This window comes from Strongylocentrotus purpuratus, unplaced genomic scaffold, assembly GCF_000002235.5.
Source record: "Strongylocentrotus purpuratus isolate Spur 01 unplaced genomic scaffold, Spur_5.0 spur5_scaffold_6, whole genome shotgun sequence".
Lineage (NCBI taxonomy): Eukaryota > Metazoa > Echinodermata > Echinoidea > Camarodonta > Strongylocentrotidae > Strongylocentrotus > Strongylocentrotus purpuratus.
In genome coordinates, this window is record NW_022145612.1 from 5,561,774 (window position 1) to 5,585,919 (window position 24,146).

The window sequence follows — 24,146 nt, forward strand, 5'->3', positions numbered from 1 at the left end:
CGTACGGACGGACGTACGGACGGACGGACGGACGTACGGACGGACGGACGTACGGACGGACAACCCGAAAACATGATGCCTCCGGCACCACCTTCGGTGGCGGAGGCATAAAAATTCAGCCTGACCTACATCATATGGTATGCATGATTAAAAAATACTTCACTACACATTTTGAATTTCAATGAATTCATTATAAACTAACATCAATAACTTATACATTTTTTTCAATGTTTATGTACAAAGTTCTGGTTTGGCAGTGATCGTGGTAAAAGAGATATTTATAAAAGAAAATCAAGTTTAAAAAGAATTATAAAACATTTTTACATTTCAAATTATTAACTTATTCCACCTCTTGCATAGAATACAATAATCATACTTTATTTCCATAGTGTCTACTTTCAATGAGCTGTATTGCATCATTTTGAGTTGCAAAGTATTACTTGGAGTTAAATTATTAGAAACAATTGAAACAGATCACAAGAAACAGGTACCTAGCTGTTCCTTTTTCAATTTTCTTATACATATTGCATCATTAGAATAGTTTCAGTCATTTGATTGGTCTTTTCCACATTTATCCTCAGATACTCATGCCTGGCCCACATCTTACAATCTTACACCACAATGAGTTGTAAAGCTGTCACCTACAGCCAAATGATGTGGAGTTCCATGACAACTGTGCTAACTATTGTCCCATATATATATATAATCCTTATTTTGGCCACAGTTTACATAATTCTTGTTATCTCATGCATTCTCAAAAAATAAACATGTCATATAATACAAAGTAAAAGTATATTCTACATGTACCCTAAATTCTAGTACGTTTCTATCATACATAATAAATACCTTGCTGTGGATATATTGCACATATACATTTTCATATCAACAAAATAGTACAAATTGTACAAGTTAATATCTAGAAACATCTTACGCAGCAGAATTCTTCAATCTAACTGAACTTCATTCCTACAAGCACCATGCTTTTCTTTAAAGTGACTTGGTAACATTGTTGAAGGTTGATGAAAAAACTGCATAATTTTTGTATGAATGTTACTAATTATATTTTTTCTGTTTTACTGTACTAACCCTCTGTGCGACACCCTCTAAATGAAAATTCTCCCAACCATTTTTTAATTTTCCCGACCGTTTTTCCATGAAAATAAGACATGAGACAGGCTTTTAAAAATCTTTCAACACTTAAATGTCTGGAATGATATTAAAAGCCAATTCATTGCTTTGTGGCGATTTACATTCACCTAAATTAAAATTAAATTGTAATAATATAGTTGGGAGAATTGAGGAATCGATTAGATCAATTTTTCCAAATTTTTATCATTATTAATGGTCTGTTTTCACTCAAACTTTCAGATAATCTTTAATTGTACACCTAGCATTAAAATCACTACCTTAGCACCATTTTCTCTCATCTGAACAATTTTACCAAGTCCCCTTAATAACTACAATTTAATCTGTGTTGATAACTTTTAAAAATTCACATGTGAAATAAAAATTATCTTGCATTCTAAAAATCACACCTTTTCTCAGTCTAAGTAATGGCATAATCATCAAAGTGATCAAAATCTTCCAAGTGATCTATCTGATTTGAAGCTAGACTGACGGTCAATGAAAAGGAATGGGTCAATACTATTAAAGACAGAGGCTCCCATACTTCAATTACCAACAAAACCAACACCAGACCAACAACAAACCGAACAAGGAATCACACTATTCCTAATGACCAAGAAGCAGTTGGTTTAGGGTCGGATAATAGTCAGTCCAGCAGTGTGCCTGAGGTACATGTATCTAGTAATCAAAACTGAGGCTCTGAAGTATTTATTTTCATCTCATTTATGTTTGATGAAGTAAAAGATGTTGATATTCTGTCCAATCTTAGGGTGTGCTTGGAAAATATTACATTTTAATTAATTGTATGGAACAAAATTTCATTTTAATGTAATTTTTTTTGTTTAAATCGTCATAAATCTCGTTCATACACGCTGCTATTAAACTGCCCTAGAAACCCACCATGGCAAAAATAAATGGCATCGGTAAAGTTCACCTCACTTTATCTGTATCTTATAACACAGAGACAAAGTGAGCATGCTTAATATGAGCCTATGTGGTCTGCAACTACTTCTTTGTCTTCCCTTTTTTCCCCTTCATTTACATCAAATTGTTTTATTTTGCAGTGGCATATCATTATCTAAGTAGTTTATTGGGTCGTGTCTGAACAAGGCTTAAATGTACATTATAAGAAAGATCATGGTGACAAACCTTCACTCAAAGTTTTAACAAAAAATACAAAATCATTTGACAATTCAAGATTTGAGTTGTTTTGAACAAACAAAGTAACACCACTGTATTTCAACAAAGCATTAAAGCCTTTCTGGTTCCAAACAGAGGATATGTGTGTCAAAAGGTTGTTTAACAACAGGAATGCTTCGGACTCTAAGGTGAGGCTGTTATAAGTAGACTAGATCCATCATCTGTGTGATGAGCAAGGGTATGAGGTACAAGACTATCAGGGGAGCCACTACTGGTTTGCTGCCGCCACTGCATGGTATCTCTGGAGCTAAAGGTGCAAATAGAAAAATTAAAAAATGAAATGAAAGAGTGTAATTTCTCTCTAGTCTCTAAAGGCAGTACATCATACTAACAGTCCTACATTTTATATGTTTTCAAAAATTATGTGATATAATATATCTTTAAGTCAATAACTTAAAAACTTTTAAATCATAAGTAATCTTGTTTCCATTATGCATTTTTAAAACTGAATCCTCTTTTAAAAATTCAAGAATATGCCAGTCATAGGTATACTGACCTGTTTGATAGTTTAAGATGACCTTTCGACAGACACGCCCACACCCGTTAGAGCAACATTTCTCCCCTCTCTCACAGTCTGTATCAGACGTGCAGTATAATGCACAATGTCCTACAACATCTGGTTGTAATCTGGGGCATTCTCCAACATCTCCTGGTATACCTGTAAACCAAGTAGAAAACACACATAAATTTCATCTAGTGTCAAAAAAAAAACTTGCTCACAAAGCTCTTACAAACAGAAAAAAATCACTAGAATAAAAATATGCTAGCTTGTTTGATTTGCTTCTGGTGATTTTGATGTCTGATCACTTGTCCCCTTTAAAGTTAAGCTTTGTAATGGGAAATGAATCAAATTAAATGGATAGTTAAGTTCTGTTTTCAGACCGCAAATGCCTTCAAAGTGCATGGTTATTGTTCTTATTCTTATCTATGACATTTGCAGTGCCCTTTTAGAACATAAATTTGCTATAAAGGTAATTTTAGACCCCAAAATGTGTGAAATTTAGCCAATACGAGCATACCAATTCAGCTCCACTTTCAAAAAAACATGGTGACTGTTAATTAAAAATAACAATACATGGGCCGGCTGGTTGTGCGTAATATAAGCAACACTAAAATGCCAACAAAACAGCCAACATCGGCATTGCCTGAAATACGATGTAAAAGGCGTTATTTTGTTTTTTCAACGTTTTTTTCAAATTTGGCAAAATACCTAATATTTGTGGTGGTACACAAGTATTAGAAATCGTTATATTTCAGCCGTCTCTGAACCGATTTTGATCAAACAAAGATGATTTTGTCATTTAAATATTATGTTCTTTCAAATCTAACACTCAGTTTTTCATTATCTCACAAAAAAGTATTTTGTGTAGCGCCCTCTGCAACAGAACTCAACTATCCCTTTTATTAATTCATTACAAACAAAGTAAAATCAATATCTAACAGATGTGTACTATGTCCACACTTGTGCTAGGATGATCATAAAGTTGCTCATCTTTCCATTTGTAGAACATACAATTTTCAACATCTTATACTATAGTCTTGCTAGGTATTTAAAAGCAGCTCATTTACATCAAATGGTGTTCTACTTTGCCTCTTCTTTTCCCCTAACACTTGACACTAAAGATAAACATGTTTGAGAGTAAAAGAGGATAAATAGTGCACACGCCTACACACTCAAAAAGATTATATTAATGAATTTTGATTATACTCTAAGCTATCTGTTTGTCTATCTATTAATGAATATCATTTTTATTATACTCTAAGCTATCTGTTTGTCTATCTATCTTCACTCAAGCTATCAATGCATAACTTAAATTAATTAAGAGGTAACTTAAACAAGCAATAGTGAAATTCTTGCTAATCTGACCTTGTGTTGGTTCATTAATGACTGGTGAAGATGGGCAGTCAGTCCCACATACTTCTTCACATGCAGGACATATCAGCTGCCCCGTGTGTAGATAGAGATTGGATGCTACCCCAACATTCAAGATCTGTCCTGGAGAGGTACAGATGAAGTTCATACCCTCCACGATGATGGTCAATCCTCTACTATCACAGACTACCTAAAAAACAATATAAAAATATATAAGAAAAAAGTATGAACCAATATGAAGACCAAATTTTCATGTTTATTTTGTGATAATGCCATGCTCTTCAATCACAGTCCCGAAAGTCCAGACCCACTATCAACCCAACCTCCCCCTCCAACAAAAAAACAAAAATATACTGAAACTGTTCAAATATACTTTAGGGGAGTTGAGGCAAACTTGCAAGCTAATTAGTTTTCAATGACATAAAGATCACAATCTATTAAAAACTTTTGGAGAAAGATTTTGCATTTTGTTCAGAAGAAGAGAGGTGTTATCATTTTCATTTTGTAAACAAACTTATCCAAAATGTTTTCTTTTTTTCATCTTCATGACAAGGCCCATTTTACAGAGACATAATCATGAAATCACATGTCACCCTTAGCATACTTTGAAAAAGGCATGACACATGACCTCGGAAGAAAAATTTATATTGCGGATACACAAACATAACAAATAAAACATACCGTAATTAACGTTGTATAAACCGCCCTCGTGTATTAACCGCACCCCTCTTTTTCGCCCTTAAATTTATTTATTTATTTTTTTTTTTTTTTGCCGACATTTTGTTTTGTTTTGTGTAAGATCATTACGGTAATGTAAATTAAAAAACAGTAGGGTCCTAGGATAGAACCTTGTGGTACACCATGTAATAGAAGAAAAATTGGAGGAATTATTATTATAAACTACATATTGAGATCTATCAGAAAGATTACTTTCAAACCAAGATGACAGACAAATTTGAGTGTTGTTCTAGTTTCCGAGTGGTGAGTCAACACACCGATTACCGAGCTGGGAGACATTGCCAGGTATAGTGCCAGATGGAGGGGCATAAATAAAAAAAATTTAAAAAAAAAAAAAATCTTTTTTTTTTGGTGTACCGTGTATAAACTGCACCCCCGACTTTCAATTTTTTTCGGCAGCAAAAAGGTGTGGTTTATACACCGTTAATTACGGTAAGCAGTGAACCCATTACAACAGCATCTCTAAAGTAGTTGCCAATTTGTCTCTGTAGAGCACAATACTCTCTGAAAAATGAAAATAAATAACTTCCTTCTTTTGTTTTGTTTTACCAAATTACATTCCAAAAAAAATTTGAATTCTTTGGGTAGAGTTGGTATTGACCTTTCTACAACATATTATTATAGACCACATGGCAGAGAAAGCTATTTGGCTGTGGGAAATGATAACCTTATACTCCATTGAACATCATTTACCTGATAGCACCCAGCACCAGTTGATTTTTGTGTCTGTGTCATCTGACATTGTTGTTGCTTCCATGCTGACACTGAGTCTATGCACAATGCTCCTTCACCATAACCCTCAGCTGCAAGATTGGCTGTCATACCTGAAAGGTCAAGAAAAGTTATAATCTCATATTTCATTTCATATTATTTCCTCTCATTCAACACATTTCAATTTCAACAGTATCAAAAACACAAGGTGACTTACCTTTGAATATCATGTCTCTCTATTTTTTTTATTTACACGGTATTGTTCATGTACAGACATTTGTAACAGTGAGAAAGCCACAATCAATTAAATTTTTGGTTGACCAACCCCAACCCCAACACATATGCCTATACACCAGATACACGTGACATGTAGTGTTGCATGTATTTCTTGTGACTTGGGATAGCTACTTGAACATTAAAACCTACAAAGTAGCTTATGACAACACTTACAACTTCAGCAGAACTTTGTAAATATTTTCAATTTTCTCAAATACATAGTGATAATACATATTATCTGTCAAACCTCAAACCTCATGAAAATACATGGGTAATTGTGCTTCTTTTTAGTGACCCCTAATACATTACCTGGATGGTTTAAAGGGTCTCTACAGACCGTGCCTTTGTTTGAAGATCCATCTCCCATCTGATAGGTAAATTGCTGAAATTGGGGGGGGGGGGGGAAACAAGCAAACAAAGAAAATTATAATATAGAACAAAATAATTTGTTTGAATTTGTATTCATATGGTAACAATAAAGTTACTTTGAAAAGACTTTTCCACAACATTTCAGTATATAATTGATATCTGTGGATAGCTATAACTCTTTGGTACTACAGTATGTCCATGACAGGAAAAATCGAAACTCTTTGATCCTATCTAAAAATTAAAAAATTTACTTTGATTCATGTAATCTATCTATATAAAGGCAAGTGCTGTTGGAAACTAATGCCTTAATGGCTCAATTTTTTAAGACTTGTTTATACAACATCTCTGAACCCAGATATACATGTAAATATGTTGATATGATGCAATGTTCCTACAACACTGAAACAAAATACTTTACAAGTTACATGGATTTATATGAAGCATATTATAAACTCTGTCCTACCTGATGAAACGGACAGAAATCTGCAAAGACTGATGATCCTCCATATCTACTCAGGCTAGACGCATTAACACCAGGTAGAGAAGTAAAGTACTGAAAGAAGAGAATGGAATAAATTAAAAGGATTAAGGAAATAAATTCTCCAGTATTACCAGAGATACCACAGGTATTGCAATCATACTGATGACCCTCCATATCTACTCAGACTAGACTCATTAACACCGGGTAGAGAAGTAAAGTACTGAAAGAAGAGAATGGAATAAATTAAAAGGATTAAGGAAATAAATTCTCCAGTATTACCAGAGATACCAAAGGTATTCAATCATACTAATAAGTACTAAAAACATCTAGAAACTTCATTCATGTATCTACAAGAAATAGATGAAAACGTCTGTAAATTTTGAAGAGTCTTACAATTTTTTTTTAGCCTTTATTCTACTAAAATTTGACACTGATGCTGGGTTTAGGCTTTTGTTCAAACTCAATTTTAACAAAGGAATTTAGTCTTAGGTCTAAGTGAAATGAATTTGCATACACAATGACATCTATACTTTTTCATATAGTGACTATTTCATGTAGCTTATTTTAGACACTACTTGAACAGCAGTAACTTCGCAAAGTTCACTACTTTTTGTTTTTCCATTTCACTGTAATGAATGCAAGATGAAATATTCTGTTTGTCTAATACAAAGTTATTCTTTGCACTAGTAATAATAATAATAATAATAGCTAGTTCTTATATAGCGCTTTTCAGGACCGAAGGCCCTCTCAAAGCGCTTTACAGATATATATATATTATTACCCCGGTCATAGGATTCAGGCTTACCCGCATACAATGTATGCACATTCTCCACTCCCTGGGGAGCATTCCAGCCAGGCGTCTTTTTTACAAGCGCACACGTGCTAATCTAACCACATTAGCTTTGGCATTCTACCGGGTACCCATTTAACACCTGGGTGGAGAGTGGCAAATGTAGATCAATGTCTTGCCAAAGGACATTAGTGCCGCGGTGGGACTTGAACCGCGAACCTTGTGATCCACAGTCCGGTGACATATCCACTCGTCCACGACACATCTACACCTAATAGAGTGAAACCTAATTTATTGACCATCTAAACATACAGACCTGTCTATAAAGACCCCTTTTCTCCCCTGAACCATATCTCCATACAATTCTAACTGTATTCATAATCTCCTTAGGAATCACTGTATAAACAAAGTTCTCTTGAGTAACTAGAAATATATATCGTCTGTTTGGAGCAAGACAGGACTTAACTCTGTGTAAGAATATATGAGGTAATGCCCTTCTGGCTCCAAATAGCTGATATTATCAAGTAAAAGCCAAACTTACTTGGTATTCTATTGGTAAATCACTAGAATATTGATGAAGATTGCACAGGGCTACAGCAGCTCTGCCTACATCACATGTTAGGTTGAATGGTTCTTGGGTTATCATTTTACAGTAGGGCTTGATAGATTCACCACTGCAGATGAAAGATATAATAATAGTATTATATTATATTAATTAATATCAGATTTTGCTCAAACTCTTATTGATAGGTTTGTCTGATTTTTCTGCTTCTATTGCATGTAAGTTATTTTGAAGTGGACTTGCCCTTTAACAAAATATGTCAGACTAAATGGTTTGGGCCATTACAGCCAATTTAAGAGATATATTATATCAAAATATGTAAACTTAACCGCCCATATTTTGAATTCTGGTTTATTTAAGCCTAGGTTTAAAGTTAAACCAGACTTCACAATACAGGCCAAAGGGTTAGGATTCTGTATAAAATGGTGTAAGTGAATGTCTCTGTGGCCCCCTTGGAGACAATTTACATATCTTCATGTCATTAGAAAAAAAAATCAATAACATAAAGCTTCTGCCTTCTGAAAATACATGATCAAAGGAAGAATGCCATACAGCCAATCAAGCCTTCATGGCCACCTGTATTTAGACCACCTACGTGTACCTATAAAAGGCCCCCATTTTCACTTTCTTTTTTATTGCTTTATTGAGGCGAGAGGGGGAGGAGGGGGGGGGGGAGGGGTGTATTTGCATGAAAATACACACATTTTAAAGGTGCTGTACATTAAAACATCTATTGATCAAATTGATTTTCTTGTTAAGAATGTGATATATAAAGAACTTGCTATTTGAAAAAGAGAGAAAAAGGGAGATGGAAAAGAATGATAAAGAGGAAGAGAAGAAAGGAAAGGAAGATAGGAAAGAAAGATGGCAGCAATACCTGTTTTCTCTTGTATCCATCCAGTATTTGCAGCTCTTCTTGGCAAACTGACATCCTTGGTTCTGTCCCCAGTGCAGTGGATCTGCCCTGTCATAGTTGGGTACATACCAACCTGTATCCTCCATCACGGCTAAGGTTAGACGGGAGAAGATCCTCTCGTGGGTGTGTGTTCCAGTCATAGCTTCATTCTGATATTAATCAACACAAAAGACAAATCATTTTATTTATAGACTATTATCTGCAATATTTTTTTTGTGGTGTCTGTTGTTATAGATACATGTATGTCAGAGGTTGTACCATGAATAAAATAATTTGACTACCGGTAAATGTTACTTTAAAGACAAATTTTAACATAGGCTGCAGATAAACTAAAAAAAGATTGCTGCCACTCCCATTCACTTAAAGATCAACCACAAGTACTGCAATATCAAAGATGATATTTAAGATATAAAATGAAACCAAAATACCAGATATTTATCTTAATCTTGTTAATCATGTAACTCCTGATTCTAGAATGGTCTTAAATGATTCAAGCCCCCTATAATTGATTCTTTAATTGTAGTTTCATTACTAAATCATCACTCATGATATACAAGCCTCACTCTAAGATGCTAAAAATATCTCAGATCATACAAAATGTAATGAAGCTGTATCCATAGCCATGTCTTTGGTATGTACTTACTGCTAGTAATCTCTTCTCAAAGTGTGTGATCTCGGTTCCTGTACCTCCATGATTCTCAACCTCCATACCCTCTAATGAGGGACACTGAAAGTGAGCTCGAGCTTCCTCCTACAAAATATCAGAAGATTGTTTTTCATTATTATTGTTCCCTTTTTATAACTAAATTCATTATTATTTGTGTGAAATTGTTCATGTAGAATTACACTATACAAAAAGTATTATTCATGTTAGTGTGGAAAGTGAAACCATCACTAAAATTTACAAAACTGAGTTTAATCAAAACAAATACATACAACTCTTTAATGTTAATCCAGTATGATTGAAAGTATATTTTTTCACTGTAGCTGGATTAAAGTAATATGGTGAAATGGTAATAAAAAATATAATTTTTTTTCTTCTTTTTCTTCTCAAAATGTAATACTTTAAAGCTAAAGACCAGTTATGGTCATGCGATTGCATTGTGAAAGAAACGTTGTGGAATGGATCAGAAAAGGTTGATCATCTAGCATATAAGTATTGGTGTGTGCTGCAAGGTTCTGGAATCATCAAAATGATAAGAAACTTGGCCCAGTCTTCGTAAAGTTACAAGCACTGTACACAGAAAGATGTATATGGGACTATACCCACACGTGCGCGACACGTGCGTTTATCTCTCACAGACCATCGGATAAACTAATTTACCAAATATATCGATTTGTAGGCGGTTTCCCGGCAATTTTTTATCATCATGTATTAGTCCAAACATATTCTTTCACATGATTGGTAATAAGAGCTTCCATTTCAATTTTTTGAAATTGGGGCGTTTCCAATACTGGTCTTTACCTTTAAAGAATGAATCATAATGAACACATTATTCAGCACTTGGTCTTTAAGTACTGAGTGTATTAATTACCCCTTCATAGCTACCAACTTAGTTTTACATAACATATATCACACATAAAATTTTGTTAAACAAATTTTCAGTCCAAGTGCCTGTATTCAAAGTTCATATTAATACATACATTAATTAGTATTTAATAATTTCATAATACCTGTCCCCATTTGTTTTATATTTTGTTTAAATTTTCTGGAAAAACCAGCCTGATTTCAACACATAAATTATATTTTATGTACGGTTAACAACTAAATTATTCACACCCTTTGTAAATTTGATAGTTTTCGTTGATTTCGTAACTCGAGCATGAAAAGGTGGAGTGATTGAATTAGGGTCTTTGTTAAATACTTTTAGATGTAAGCTTAAATATGTCATATTCTCAAGAAATATCAAGATGAATCAATATTATATATACTGTAAGGTAAGAATAATTTAGTTAACTGTACATGTATGTCTCCTGTATAATCCGAACAGTATTTCAAGTACCGATGAGGCTGCTTTGTAGAAATAATATCAAATAAATAAATAAATCAATCTCAAGATAAGAAAAAATCTATTCTTGCATGTGAATACAATCTCTTTAATTAAGGCTGCTCCAACTGCCCACAGTATTGAATAGTTTAAAGAAAACATTGAGTTCTAGTCATGCAGTTTTATTGGGAAAGAAAGTGTAGGACTTTGTCTAAATCTTGTCGAAATCATAATGATATTGGTATATACACGTAGGACTATATAAACATGTTGCATTGGAATCTGCCCAAAGTTGGAAATATTTTGAGTCATTTTTCCAAAAATACGAGAGCTTTTCAAGAGCAACCCTCTTCCTGTCGATTAGCTTCTATAATATTCTTCCACATGGAAATACGGTAAGAAGAATGAAAAAATTCCCAAAAGATTTCTGACCTTTACAAGAACTTGACCTAGCTTTTAAATCCATTTTATTAACAACCTTGCAGACTGGGGCTTATACATGTCATTTCTATTACATGTAATGATATCAAGAGTGACATTTAACTCACCACAACTTTCCTGGTGACAAGCATCTTGACAGTGTAATCTATCTGTCCTTGGCTGACGTCCCAATCTGTTCTAGTCACCGACCGGATCACATTCTCACTCCACTGATACAGACCAAGCCTGGTGGAATGCAATATATACAACATTCGTGAAATGAAAGGACTGAGTTAGTAAACCATTCTTTCAAGGAATCTGAAATCCATTGTCAATTATATAATTTAATTTTTAACAATCTGTCATAATGCAATGTATCCTTTCTAATTGTCGAGGCAAGTAGATGAAAACAAATTTCTGTAAAACTGTGTTCTCTACAGGATAAAATTGTAATTAACAAAATCAAAACACCATCTCATCTTTTACTTTCAACCAATAAGATTCACATAATCATATATCTTTAGAACTTGTTTTTTTTTTAGGAGGGGGTGCACATGATCAAATTTTTTAAATTCAAGAAGTCCCAGTTTCAACATCAAGTATTATGAGTTCATTTTGAGAACACTATCCAAATGCTTAGAACATTGCTAGCATCGAAAAGGAAGGAGCAACGGAAAAATATTAATGATAGAAGAATAAAAGAGATATTTAAGGCACCACTCAACTCACGTTGCATTGAATTCTGGGAGGCCTGATGATAGACGAGGTGTCAAAGGTTGACCATTCCCATCTCTATAAAACGCATAGAGGGCAGCAGAGAAACCCTGGAAAAAAGGTATGAGTAATATGCATTATATGAGAGAACAACACTGTTTGGTCATTAGATTTGCAAGTCTTCTAAGTAGCATTGTTTTTATTCTTTTTAACACTTTATGATTTCTAACACATACATGTAGGTGAAGGAGACAGAATTGTCAATGTGCATACACTACAAATAAGTAAACTATAGCAAATCTTGGAAGGATGCCCTAATATCCTTGTCAACAGACCTTCTTTTTTACCCTAGTAATGCAAAACAAAATGAAACACAAAACAAAAAACAGATTTAGTAATTTATTGAAAACAATGCACAATTTCTCTGTACTAGAGAGATTGCTTGGATTTTAAAAAGTTAATTCATGATTTATTTGAAGAGATGGTAACTTACCAAGGCGTGGATAATTTCATGCTGAATAGTAGTAAGTAGAGTGTAGTGTTTAGACAGCTCTGTAGCCAAGTGATGAGGACAAAGATTGATATAACCTGCAATAGGTCTGTATAGACAGATATATGAGAGACTAGTTAATGCATTATAGTGTTTAGACAGCTTTGTGGGGAAGTAGATAAGACCTGTTATAGGTCTGTATGGCAAGAAACTCTGATCAAGTTACTAAAAGGTTCAGACAGCTCAATAGCCAAGTGACAAGGACATCTAGTTCACATGACTTACTTTATGTTGGAATACATTTATTTTTAAATATGTTAGAGTCATAATGTACCTGATTCTCCACCGATAATTGCATCATTCTTTCTCTTTGAAGACACTACAAATGTGAATTACAAAGTAACTGGACAATAGCAGTTCATTCATGTAACAGATAGTAACATGAACTACAGAATGAGTGGAAACATTCAATATTAACATGATTAACATGAAGAGTCTCCCCAATCACAGAAATAGTTACCCAATCAAAAACGTCATCTTACCTGTCCAATTGAGCCTCTAGCTGACAGTAGGAAGCATGAGCACTCATATCTGCTCCTCCACAGTCATGTGTGGCCACTGCACTCACATACAGTATGAAGTCTGTATTACTGATTCCTGCGCCTGCCGAGCTGCTGTTACTAACTGGACCACATACTGTCTGGTCTGCATTGCATGCATAACAGATCTAAAACAGGTACATTAAACAAGATAAGATTAAAAGTAATGAGCAAGTCAAATTATGAGATTGAAGATAAAATTTCATAGAACACAAAAGTATTCATAACCAGGAATGACACTCTGTAGGTCTCCTGTAGGTTCTGTCCTTTATCTGTCTAACACAATTTAAGCAGAATGGAGTAACAGTATTAAAGTCAGCGTTGATAGCTGATATTTTAACTGCATAAAAAGATCAACAAGATCACCTCTCCCTTCACTGCAAAAAATGAAAAAGAAGAAATGACAGGAACAAATAAATATGATAAATACAGATAATTAAAAGAATTTCAAAAACATGTTTACTGGTACCCAAGGCTGCATCCAATCCTTTTCGGTAGGGGAACTAGATTAATATTATTACGATATATATTCAAGAGCTCCTTATCAAACTTTTGAACGTTTCTTTTGGTACATTTAAAGATTTTGGGCACTAATGAGCCTAAGCACTTCCTGTAATAGTGTACAGCCTTGGGTTTACCTCTCTCTTCTATTAAAAAAGAAATAAAGAAAAACATATATTGACTTATAAACAGGTGTGATAGAAATAAACATTTACCTGTAAATGATGTTGAGGTATTGTTACAGGACCACACATTGTGTTATCATCACATCCTCCTATACAGTATTCATGACCATCAGGCTTCTTTGCATAGTGTTCTCCAGCACATTGTCTGCAACCACAGATAAAATTATAAACATATTTTATTCTGACTTTAATAATAGTAATAATAATTAATAGTAGGCATTTGTATTGCACCATCTTCCTTGGACTCCTATTCTGGGGTGCAAAAGGAAAAATAGATAGAAAATAAGAGTCTGAATAATTGTCTTTAAATTTTGAAAAAAGTAAATATGTTCTCTTTAAAACAAAAAATAAAAAAGCTAGTAATGATATCCCACAAGTCACTATGGATGGCAATATTATTACCCAAGTATCAAATATTACATTTTTAGGTATCAAAATAAACGAATTCTTATCTTGGAAACCACATATTGATGATCTATGCACTCGCCTATGTAGAACTACTGGTGTCCTCCGCAGACTTAAATTTACTTTACCTAGACATATCATGATTTCATTATATAACACATTTAAAACACACTTGAATAGACTTTTTATTACTCAGAAAAAAGCAATAAGAACAGTTTGTAAAGTACCATTTAATAACCATACAAGCAATTTATTTGTTGAATGTAAAACATTAAAGGTCCCTGACCTTGTACTTATGTATACTTATATCTTTATGTATCATTATCATACGAATGCCTTGCCAGATATTTTTAATGATCTTTTTAGCACTAATGCCTCCTATCACTCATATTTCACCCGTCAACACGCAGATCTTCATCAATTTCTTCCCAAAACTACAATTAGATCTAGTCAAAATTCCTTACGTTGAAATGGAATTAAGTTATGGAATAATATTAAACTAAGTAAAACTCTTGATAAATTTAAAAAACTCTTGAAAAATGAAATGTTCTTGCAGTACAAAAACCACGCTCAATTAAATAATGAATAACTTGCTCCACTTGTTCTTTTTTTAATATTTTTTTATATTTTGTATATAAATGTTTTGTAATACTGCAAAGCACCAGCCAGGGGCGCATATAGTGACGCAGTGTCGCTTGACGTCGTGTCCTTTCTGCGTCCTTTGCTGGTGCTTTGCTGTAAATGTCTTATCCTCATATACATATAGGTCTTTATAATCTTTTTTCTTGTATATATTTGTTTTCCGGTTAATGTTGTTTTTGTAAATTTTCTCGATATATGTGTCATGGTTGGTGCCCCAATCACAAGTTTGTTTTCAAACTTCTTCAGGGGCCCCTAACCCCATGTTTTTATATTATCGTGAATTATTATTGTATATATGTATTTTTTTTATGGTTGAATAAATAAATTGAATTGAAATTGAATTGAAAATTGAATAAGAGCCATACTCTAGTTCCCGATATTAGGACGGGTAGGATTTCAACTTTGAACTTGAAACTCTCTGTTGTAGATTTTAACTTCAAGTTGTTCAATAGAAAGGGTGCTGTGGCAGTGAAAGCCCTTTCGCCACAGGTGACTCTTGTTCTTGGGATCTGAGGAAGATGTTGATCTTAGACTGGGAGAGGGTGTACCTTCCCAATCGACAGTTTCCTAAAAGGCATGATGTGCTAATCCACATTTATTATGATTGATGTCTGTAATATTATACCTACTGCGTTCTAGGTTCACCAATAGTGACTGGGTAATATATTTTTTTTTTTTAAATTGCATTGCAACTGTTTTTTCCTTCTCCCACTTTCCAATGTTGTAACATTTTCCTCTAGACATACAGCTAAGTTTTGTGACAGCCCACAAGAAAAAACATCACTTAACTTTACTAAACAAGAGGGAGGGATTTGGTATCAAAGTGAGACAGAATTACGACTGCTAACCCTGTAGAAACCAAGTTCAATGATGGACATTCGTACGTACCTGTTAAGTAGAACTGTTGAAAGACTTTGTTTTACACTTAGCAGTTCGGACACAAAATCAAGGGCTTCGGGCATGAGTCCCTGGCAGATAAAAACATGGCACAAAAAAAGACATTACTTCCATGATCTAAGTAACAACAACAAATCTTTTGAAAACAAGTTTAGTATAAATGAAAAGATTGAAATTATGCTTTTCAACTGATGAGATGAAATTTAATTTAAAAACAGAAAAATCTATGAGGTACAATAATTCCCTAAAATGCAACTTGAAAAGTCTACACTTTTAGTTTTTTTATTTAAGTCTGTCACCGTAACAAAAATTATATCTTGATTTATGGCTGGTTTTTTTTCTTCACTTTTTTCTTCTTCAATTCAAATGATTTATTTCCAAATTCCAACATCAATTAAAAACAATTTTTTGATTAATTCAATTTGTGAATATCTTATATGTTACAAAAAAAATAAAAAGCATACAGAAAAGTGGAAATTCTCAAAAAGAAAACACTGTTTTTTCTGGCTGGACAAATGACCTTTTATAGCTTTTCATGTTAATAGAAGGAAATTGATTATTATTTTGGTCTTAAAGGTACTATTTCCCTTTTGCAGACAACCTCAAATTCTGTAGAACTTTGCAGGAATTATGAATATGTCATGTATGTCCTATCTGTGAAATTTAAACATTAGCAGTGTCCTCATATTCAAATTATGCAAGGAAACCTGTTTACTTGCTAGACTAGAGTTGTAAAGGGTACATGAACATTTGTCTACATCAATAACCCACTTCTTGTGATGGCCAAGATTAAAGTGATTGAATCTTTGCGCAGCATAAAAACGTATTACCATTCGGTACAATTGTCTGAAAATCAAGACGATTACTTTTGGGCTCTATAGCCCTAAAGTCGATTTGACAACTAATAGTCGTTATTTTCCCACTTGAAGACATTTTCAAGCCCCACCTTTTTTAGGGAAGTTCTAGATTAGTATTATCTTTCAAATGCAGTTGGAATTTAACTTTTTTTTTTTTTTTTTGGCCTGCAAATGGGACATAGTACCTTTAAGACCCACTCCCCCCCCCCCCCAAAAAAAAAAATATATATATATATATATATATATATAAAAAAATCTTGAACTGACCAATAGTCAAACATTCTAATACTACTTGTGAAAAAGTGTAAACAAATACTTTTCTGTTCACGAGAGATCTTTTAGAATTTGGCGTTGTGCTTTGTGAAATTTTCTCACAGTAACCTTTTTCCAGTTCACCAAAGCTCTTTTTCCAATTACCATGGCTAAACAGCTCCCATTACCTTGTATACTGTAGCTATTTTAGATTAGATGCACCTAGAAAGAGAAGGAAACCCTGAACATACCTTAATTAGTGATGATTCTCTGATAGAAAGAGCATTAATTGAAACATCATATTCCACATGAACACTGAGCTTGTGAGCTGTACTCCTTTCATTGCGGTGACTCGATGAAGATAGCGGAACTCCATATTTTACCTGCAAATAGGATTCAATCAAGAGAACTCTGAGCCTGCTGTAACTACACCATTTAAAACTAGTGGTCAAAATATAAAAATCACCACTAGGAGCTCACATTGCATCGGGAAAAGGTATAGATCTATATTGTGTGTAGAATAAAATAAAGAGGGGTGAATATAATTTAATAAATAAATACTTAATTATAAATTTAACTCTAAAAAATCAGAATATTACCTCTAATGGGCGACAGGAAGAATTTCTGATATTTCCTGTTATAATCCAATTCCAAAGTCAAAATTAATCGTGTCCAAAAAGGAAGAAATCTGCACTGAAAAGTTTTAGCCTTCGCTTGTTTTTTTCCAAGCGACAGATCTAGTCTCTGTATTTCTGGTAATCAACTTGGCTAATTAAAATAAGCAAAGAATTTGGTCCACATCGTGCACCTATGTAGCGCACACTAAAAATCATGACTTTTTTGTGTTTGTGATATAGATTCTAGGTCTAAACCAAATTTTTGGATGGCCGATTTATTTTTCCAACTAGACCTAGTCGATTGGCAATTTTTTACTCAGTCTCAGAGAGTCAGAGATAAGAGTCCTCACCAGCTAGTACTCTGACCCCAAAAATGCACACAATAAAATAAATGAAACACCATACATCGAAGAAAATAAATACGTCAAGTTGTTCACAACACAATAAAACACACCCAATATAAATAATGCTGAAAATATGAATGAAGTTCGCGCAATGTCGAAAACGCAATTTCCACACACAAATATTTCAATACGTGGGCACGAGCATTATTGTTTTGATCTTACCTGTTTATTCTGCGGAGGTTTGTGCACACAAACATGACTTTCACTTAATATGCAGCACAGAAGAATGATGCAAAGGTAAACAAAGAAGCTCTCCATTGCATTCGAGGCTAATAATTGAAAATAATAACGAAAGAAACATTCATTTCCGGAGCGCAACAGAATGAACCACTCGCTCACAGCTTTCCGTCTGAAATCCAATGCATTGAATAAAGACTACACCAAAATTCACATCGGCTAGCTATAGCTCATAGTCTCGTGACAGGCCTCAACTCTTACCTATTAGGGAAGACTTTTGATATGCCAAATATGCCTACAGATAGATGAATAGATAAATAAATATAGACGAATGGGTAAATAAATAAATTGGTCAATCGGTAGCAATAAAGATATGGAATGTGAAAAAGCTAAAAGTGGATGAGCGGAGGAGCCATCCGACGCGATCCCAGAAAAGATTTACTAGTGATGCATGCCGCATGCATGATCCTCAATATTCTCTGAAAAATTGCATCGGATAATATGAAGTTGTCTTCTTTGAGTATGTTGTAGAAGATGAAAAATGTAAGATTCTTTTAAAGACGAGCAATTAAACTATTGTCATTGTTAAGCCAGCTTAGATCCTTCATCTCGCGGAAGACGTGTACGATGCTGATGCAGTGGGCGTGGCAGAAATGGGTGTGGCGCTTTCACTGGAGCATACTTTTTTAACATTATCTCTGACACTGCAGTGTTTTCTACATTGCTCTCTTTAAACTTTATATATGTCCTTCGCTCTTCCCGTGCTTCTTTCCTGCTTCTCCGTTTTATAGCCATCATAGTCAGTATATTTTATTATACTTATTTATATTTATATTTTTCTCAGTTCTTTAGTTATATTTAGTTTGTATGCAATTTTAATGTATGCAGTATTCTTATCTGACGAGTTTGTTAATTTAGGACCGGTTTAGGCATTATGCATAAGCTACTCATGAGGGACCTTAAAGGTATTACAAAGTTTTGGTAATTTTTGAAAATTGGGTGGATAGTGATTCTTTACAATGTTGATATATTTTGATGCCCCTATGGATGTATTATAAGCACTAAAAAAATTGGCCCCTGAAACACTTCTGCTTTCGAGAAAAATTGAATATAAACAATCACCGGTGCTCCCGGTAAATTTTGATAAATTTCAAATAGCGCCTACGGCCATACGATGGTAGCTGCGACCATGAAAATCTCAGAATATGCAGTTGTGATATAATTCCAAAAGGTAATAGCAAATTGGTCGATTGTAGTCAAGAAACATTGTTTTAGAGTGTGTGTGTGTGTGTGTATTGGGTTTTTACAGACGTGTATCAATCAGATATGATTATTTACGTCTGGGACCGACCTTTAAACGTCACCATCCGAAAGACGTGACTCAGTTTCGAACCTGCGTCCTCGGCTGAATCAGCTTTTAGAGCTTAATTACTATCTTGACCTTTAGAGGGCGCTATACAACATAAAGAGTTTATAATTTACAATTTCATCACTTTATACTCGATTTCAACCGCGACAACGATCACTGAATATTGTAAGATCGCATATGCTACCAATATGTTCAATTGAACCAAATTCATGACCCCATACCAAAACTTTGTATTACCTTTAATTCCACAAGCATTTATTTCAACCAATTAGGTCACCTCATCTTTCTGTTGTAACGCCATATTCCGTCAATTTGTTATATTCATGACATGTTGTAATGTGTGTTATGAAAGAAAGATAATTAAAGTTGAACTTGAACTTGAACAAGTTCATTCTATAACTATATCAATGTTCGTGACCGTCAACGGTTTCAAGACTTACCTGTTCCCAGCTACGATATTATCGCAATTAAGAATTGAATGCTAACAAATGTAAGACCGTCACCGTTTTTTGGAATATAATCTCATGCAATTTGGCACAGTGGCCAAGACATTGACATTGTAGAGCAATCGCCATAAGCACCTAGCAGAGGCGGAACGATGATACCGGTGCTATATTAAGGCTGGCTATACTGACAACAAGACATCATCATCATCATCATCGTCGTCGTCGTCGTCGACATCAGACATGCAAGCACAGTGCTCCCCCGAGAGGAGAAATTTAATAATAATGATAATGATAATAACAATGAGATTTTTGTTAATGTGTATAAGGGAAGAGTGGGGATTAACCCCGGACACCATTTTTATTTGTACCATACAATATCAATCAAAGTTCGGCCTAATTATCAAGCATGGTGGTTCCTTCAACCGTAGGCTCGTGACTCTGTCTGGTATCATCGCTTATGGTAAAATCAAATGGTTTCTTTCCACTTTATAATTAAATAAATCTAAAGTAACCTGCAGACTTGTTTTGAAAAGGAAAGAGAAAAGGTCACAGATAGATCGTCAAGCAATTTGGATTGTTCTACCATGAATAAAGTAAACGCTGTAAAAACGCAAGTCGGTCACATGATTCATTAAAGTTTATTTTCGTCTTCTCTCGATCTACACGTCATCATGCTGACCACATAGGCCTAGAGTAGGCCTTCTTTGCAGTGATGTAAAAAATGTAGATTATGTGAATGCCTTTTAATCATCTTCAAGAAATAGATATGTTGACATCTATTGCATGTTTCACGCATGTTTATAAGTGTTATTACTTTTAACACGATCGCAAATACTTTCAAAAATCAACTTAAGACCAAATTAATGCCTATATAATGACTTCATGTTCGAAATTTTGAATAAAAGTCATTCATTATCTGGGTTTTTTTTCTTCTTAACGTAGGGTATCCCTTTTGCATCCAACATCAAATTCTGTAGAACTTTGCAGAAATTGTAAATGTTACGTATGTCCTATTTGTGAAATTTAAACATTAGCATGCGTCCTAGTATTATATGAGGAAACCCGTATACCTTCTAGATTTGAACACTGTCAGACACTATTGAGTGACTGACTGACTTCTTATAGTTTCTTTGGTAATAACATACATAACATGAGCTGTAAAGGGTATACATGAGCATTTGTCTGCATCAATAGTCCATTTTTGGTAAAGGCCTAAATGAAACTGATTGATTCTTTGCGCAGTACAAAACGCACGACCATTCGGTAGGCCTACAAGGGTCTGAAAATCAGACTAATTAATTAAACGACCGCGATCACTAAATTCGATCCGTCAACTAACGGTCGTTATTTTCACACAAAAAGATATATTCAAGCCCTTTTGTTTTAAGGGAAGTTCTTAATTAGTACTACCTTTCAAATGCCGTTGGAATTAAGTCGTTTCATTTTTATTTTTTTTATTTATTTATTTATTTATTTATTTATTTTTTTTTTTTGGGGGGGGGGGGCCCCTGAAAATAGCAGATGTAGATGACGGACATGCTAAGGCAGCAGGGGGGGGGGTCTATCTTAGCCTCCCCCCGCCCGACTCCTATGAGTTTTGAAGTCAGATAACATTTTTGTTACAGGGAGACCATGAAGCAATATATTGATTTAACAAAGTTGAAACGGACCGAAAGAATTTTCTTCACACCACCGAGGGTTTTTTTTTTATTGGGGGGGGGGGGGGGTGGTGGTTTTTTGAAAATTTGAGTCGAATTAGGGAAACTTTCTGTTTTCTTTTCGGACTATAAAATGAAACAACTTCCCAAATGGGACTCTTTATGTTTAAATATTTTGTGATGAGACATATTCGTTTCTTTTGACAAAGTTTGTTCCGAGATCACAGGGTTGAGAAAAAAATCTGACCTAAAAAAAAAAGGTTCCAGACAGGACTTTTGCCAATTTATTGTATTTTGTCGAAAATCATCTGTTTCCGTTTGACAAAGGGTAGAGGTCCATGGTAGAATCGACAAAATATAGCAACGCAATCTGACGGCTTTAAAGGTTAGATTATGATCCGATTTTTGTGAAGGGCTTTACAAGAGATATTATGGACTTGGCGGATGGTACTATCGCGCCAATTAAGCTTATGGCCAAAACAAACTCCTTTTGTCCCTTTTACACAAATTTGAATGTTTGAAGAGAACTGAAACATAATCATATATTCTCTCTTTTTTAGCCCTTAGTGATACTCTATATAAAAAGCGTTATGCTGTATGGAAGCGATCGTAATTGTTTATGATAGCCTTTCATTACAAGGTCCCTTTCTTGATTTGGAAAGTTATATTCGGAAATAGTAAAAACTTATTTGACGTCGAACAAGCTGCTTTATTGTCAATAGACCATGTTCATAATGTAATCAAATTTACTGTAATATCTTTATAAAGTGCCTCGTTACAAATAATTTCATTAACCTGTTATGAATAAGTTTCATTAGAAAGTCAGAAAGGAAATGGCCTGTACTAACGATTCTATCAAATCACATGAAAATTGCAGGCTCTTAACTACAAGGGGGGGGGGGGGGCGCACGCACCCACGCACCTACCCTTTAATAGCTCCTCTTATACATCCATGGAGGAGGACGCTCAGTCTGGTCTAGGTAAAGGAAACAATACAACAATGCGAATTTTATATAGGTAGTACACAATTGTTATTAGTGAAACCGTTCCAGTGTGCAACTGAATTGTACCTATAACTTGATTTTCAAGCAGAAAAATGGGGGGGGGGGGGACACAGGCGCGGATCCAGGGGGGGGGGCCGAGCGGGCCTTGCCCCCCCCCCCCCCCCGCAAAAAAAAAAAAAAAAAAAAAAGAGAAAAAAGGAAAAGAAGCGAAAGGGAAAGAGGAGAGAAAGGGAAAGAAAGAAGAGGAAGAAGAAAAGAAAAGGGGGAAGAAGGAGATCGGGGGGTCGAAAGGGCTTTGCCTCCCAGGCTGTTGACCCCCCCCCCCCCCCCATAAAACAAATAAGAGAGAAGGAAGGAAAGGGAAAGGAAAAAAGGAGATACTGGCGTACTGAAAGGGAGGGGGGGGGGGGTAGTGGAAATCAAATTCAAATGTGGTTTATTTCTAATTCCACAACGGTGGATTACAAATAATGCTGAAATTACATCATTTCCGAGATCTTTCCTCACTTTTTAGTAAATTATACGTTTGTATGTGTTTGTTGGAAAATGACCAATTCCTAAATTTGCAGCCAGGCAAGAAATATGATTCTTGAGATTCCTACATGTCAGGGCCCGAGGTACGGTGGGGATCGGGAGCCTCGAGCTCTCCCCCCCCCCACACTTTGTTTGAAAAAGTATATTAAAGAGAAATAAAATAGAATGAGAGCAAGAAAGAAAGAATAGTTAACTGCCAGTGTTAACAAATAATGAGGCATCAAAATATGCTCATCTGACCGTGATTAAATGCCTAAAACCCCTAAGCTTCCGTGGGCTCTGCCCCCTGGATCCCACCAAGGGCCCTACGGCGGGCCCTTAGATGCTCATCTGACGGTAATTTAATTCCTAAAGCCCCTGATTTTGGGGGGCTCCGCCCCCTGGACCCAACGCCAAATAGTTACCTGCCAGTGTCACGAAATAATAAGGTATACAAAAAAAAATATGCTCATATGACCTTAATTAAACGCCTAAAACCTCTGAGCTTCCGGGGCCGGCTTCGCCGCCGCCCCAGACAAGGATTAACAATCGAGAACGGTACAGCGAATCGTCTTTTTTCTCTCATAATCTTATGAAACGTGAAGCTTCCGCGCTTTGCGCGGGAGGGGAACCTAAATTCAGACAAGGATTCAGAGGCGAGAACGGTTATACCAATCTTTTATGATTTAATAAAACGTAAAAGCTTCCGCGCTTCGCGCGGGATGGAGGGGGGGGGGGGGAACTTAATTCCGACGAGGATTATTTTCGAGAGCGGTACAACGAATCGTCTTCTTTCTCTAATGATTTAATGAAAATTAAAAGCTTCCGCGCTTCGCGCGGGAGGGGGAAACCTGAATTCAGACGAGGATTAAGAGTCGAGAACTGAACAGCAAATCGTCTTTTTTCTCTCATAATCTTATGAAACTTTAAAGCTTGAGCGCTTCGCGCGGGAGGGGGGGGGGGGGAG

At 35.0% G+C, this 24,146-nt stretch overlaps 1 protein-coding gene across 1 annotated transcript; it reads right to left on the reverse strand.

Moving 5' to 3' along the window:
• Positions 1–1,966: 1,966 nt before the first annotated feature.
• Positions 1,967–18,384, reverse strand: LOC752864 (leishmanolysin-like peptidase). Its single transcript, XM_030972659.1, has 17 exons — positions 18,175–18,384; positions 17,243–17,374; positions 15,874–15,953; positions 13,969–14,083; positions 13,196–13,380; positions 12,657–12,762; positions 12,179–12,273; positions 11,578–11,695; positions 9,685–9,792; positions 9,003–9,190; positions 8,105–8,237; positions 6,756–6,845; positions 6,233–6,305; positions 5,630–5,760; positions 4,193–4,388; positions 2,822–2,983; positions 1,967–2,572 (listed from the first exon to the last, which is right to left on the reverse strand). Exons 1-17 carry the CDS (start codon positions 18,268–18,270, stop codon positions 2,463–2,465), a joined length of 2,118 nt encoding a protein of 705 aa, XP_030828519.1. The 5' UTR covers positions 18,271–18,384; the 3' UTR covers positions 1,967–2,462.
• Positions 18,385–24,146: the final 5,762 nt, after the last annotated feature.

What these genes read in the sequence shown, in the direction of transcription:
- LOC752864 (XM_030972659.1), bottom strand. Translation starts at nt 18,270, where the DNA reads ATGGAGAGCTTCTTTGTTTACCTTTGCATCATTCTTCTGTGCTGCATA. An exon ending in TACCTCAACATCATTTACAG is followed by an intron (nt 13,381 to 13,968) that starts GTAAATGTTTAT and finishes TACCTGTTTTAG; the next exon opens with ATCTGTTATGCATGCAATGC. An exon ending in CATCTTAAACTATCAAACAG is followed by an intron (nt 2,573 to 2,821) that starts GTCAGTATACCT and finishes TTGCACCTTTAG; the next exon opens with CTCCAGAGATACCATGCAGT.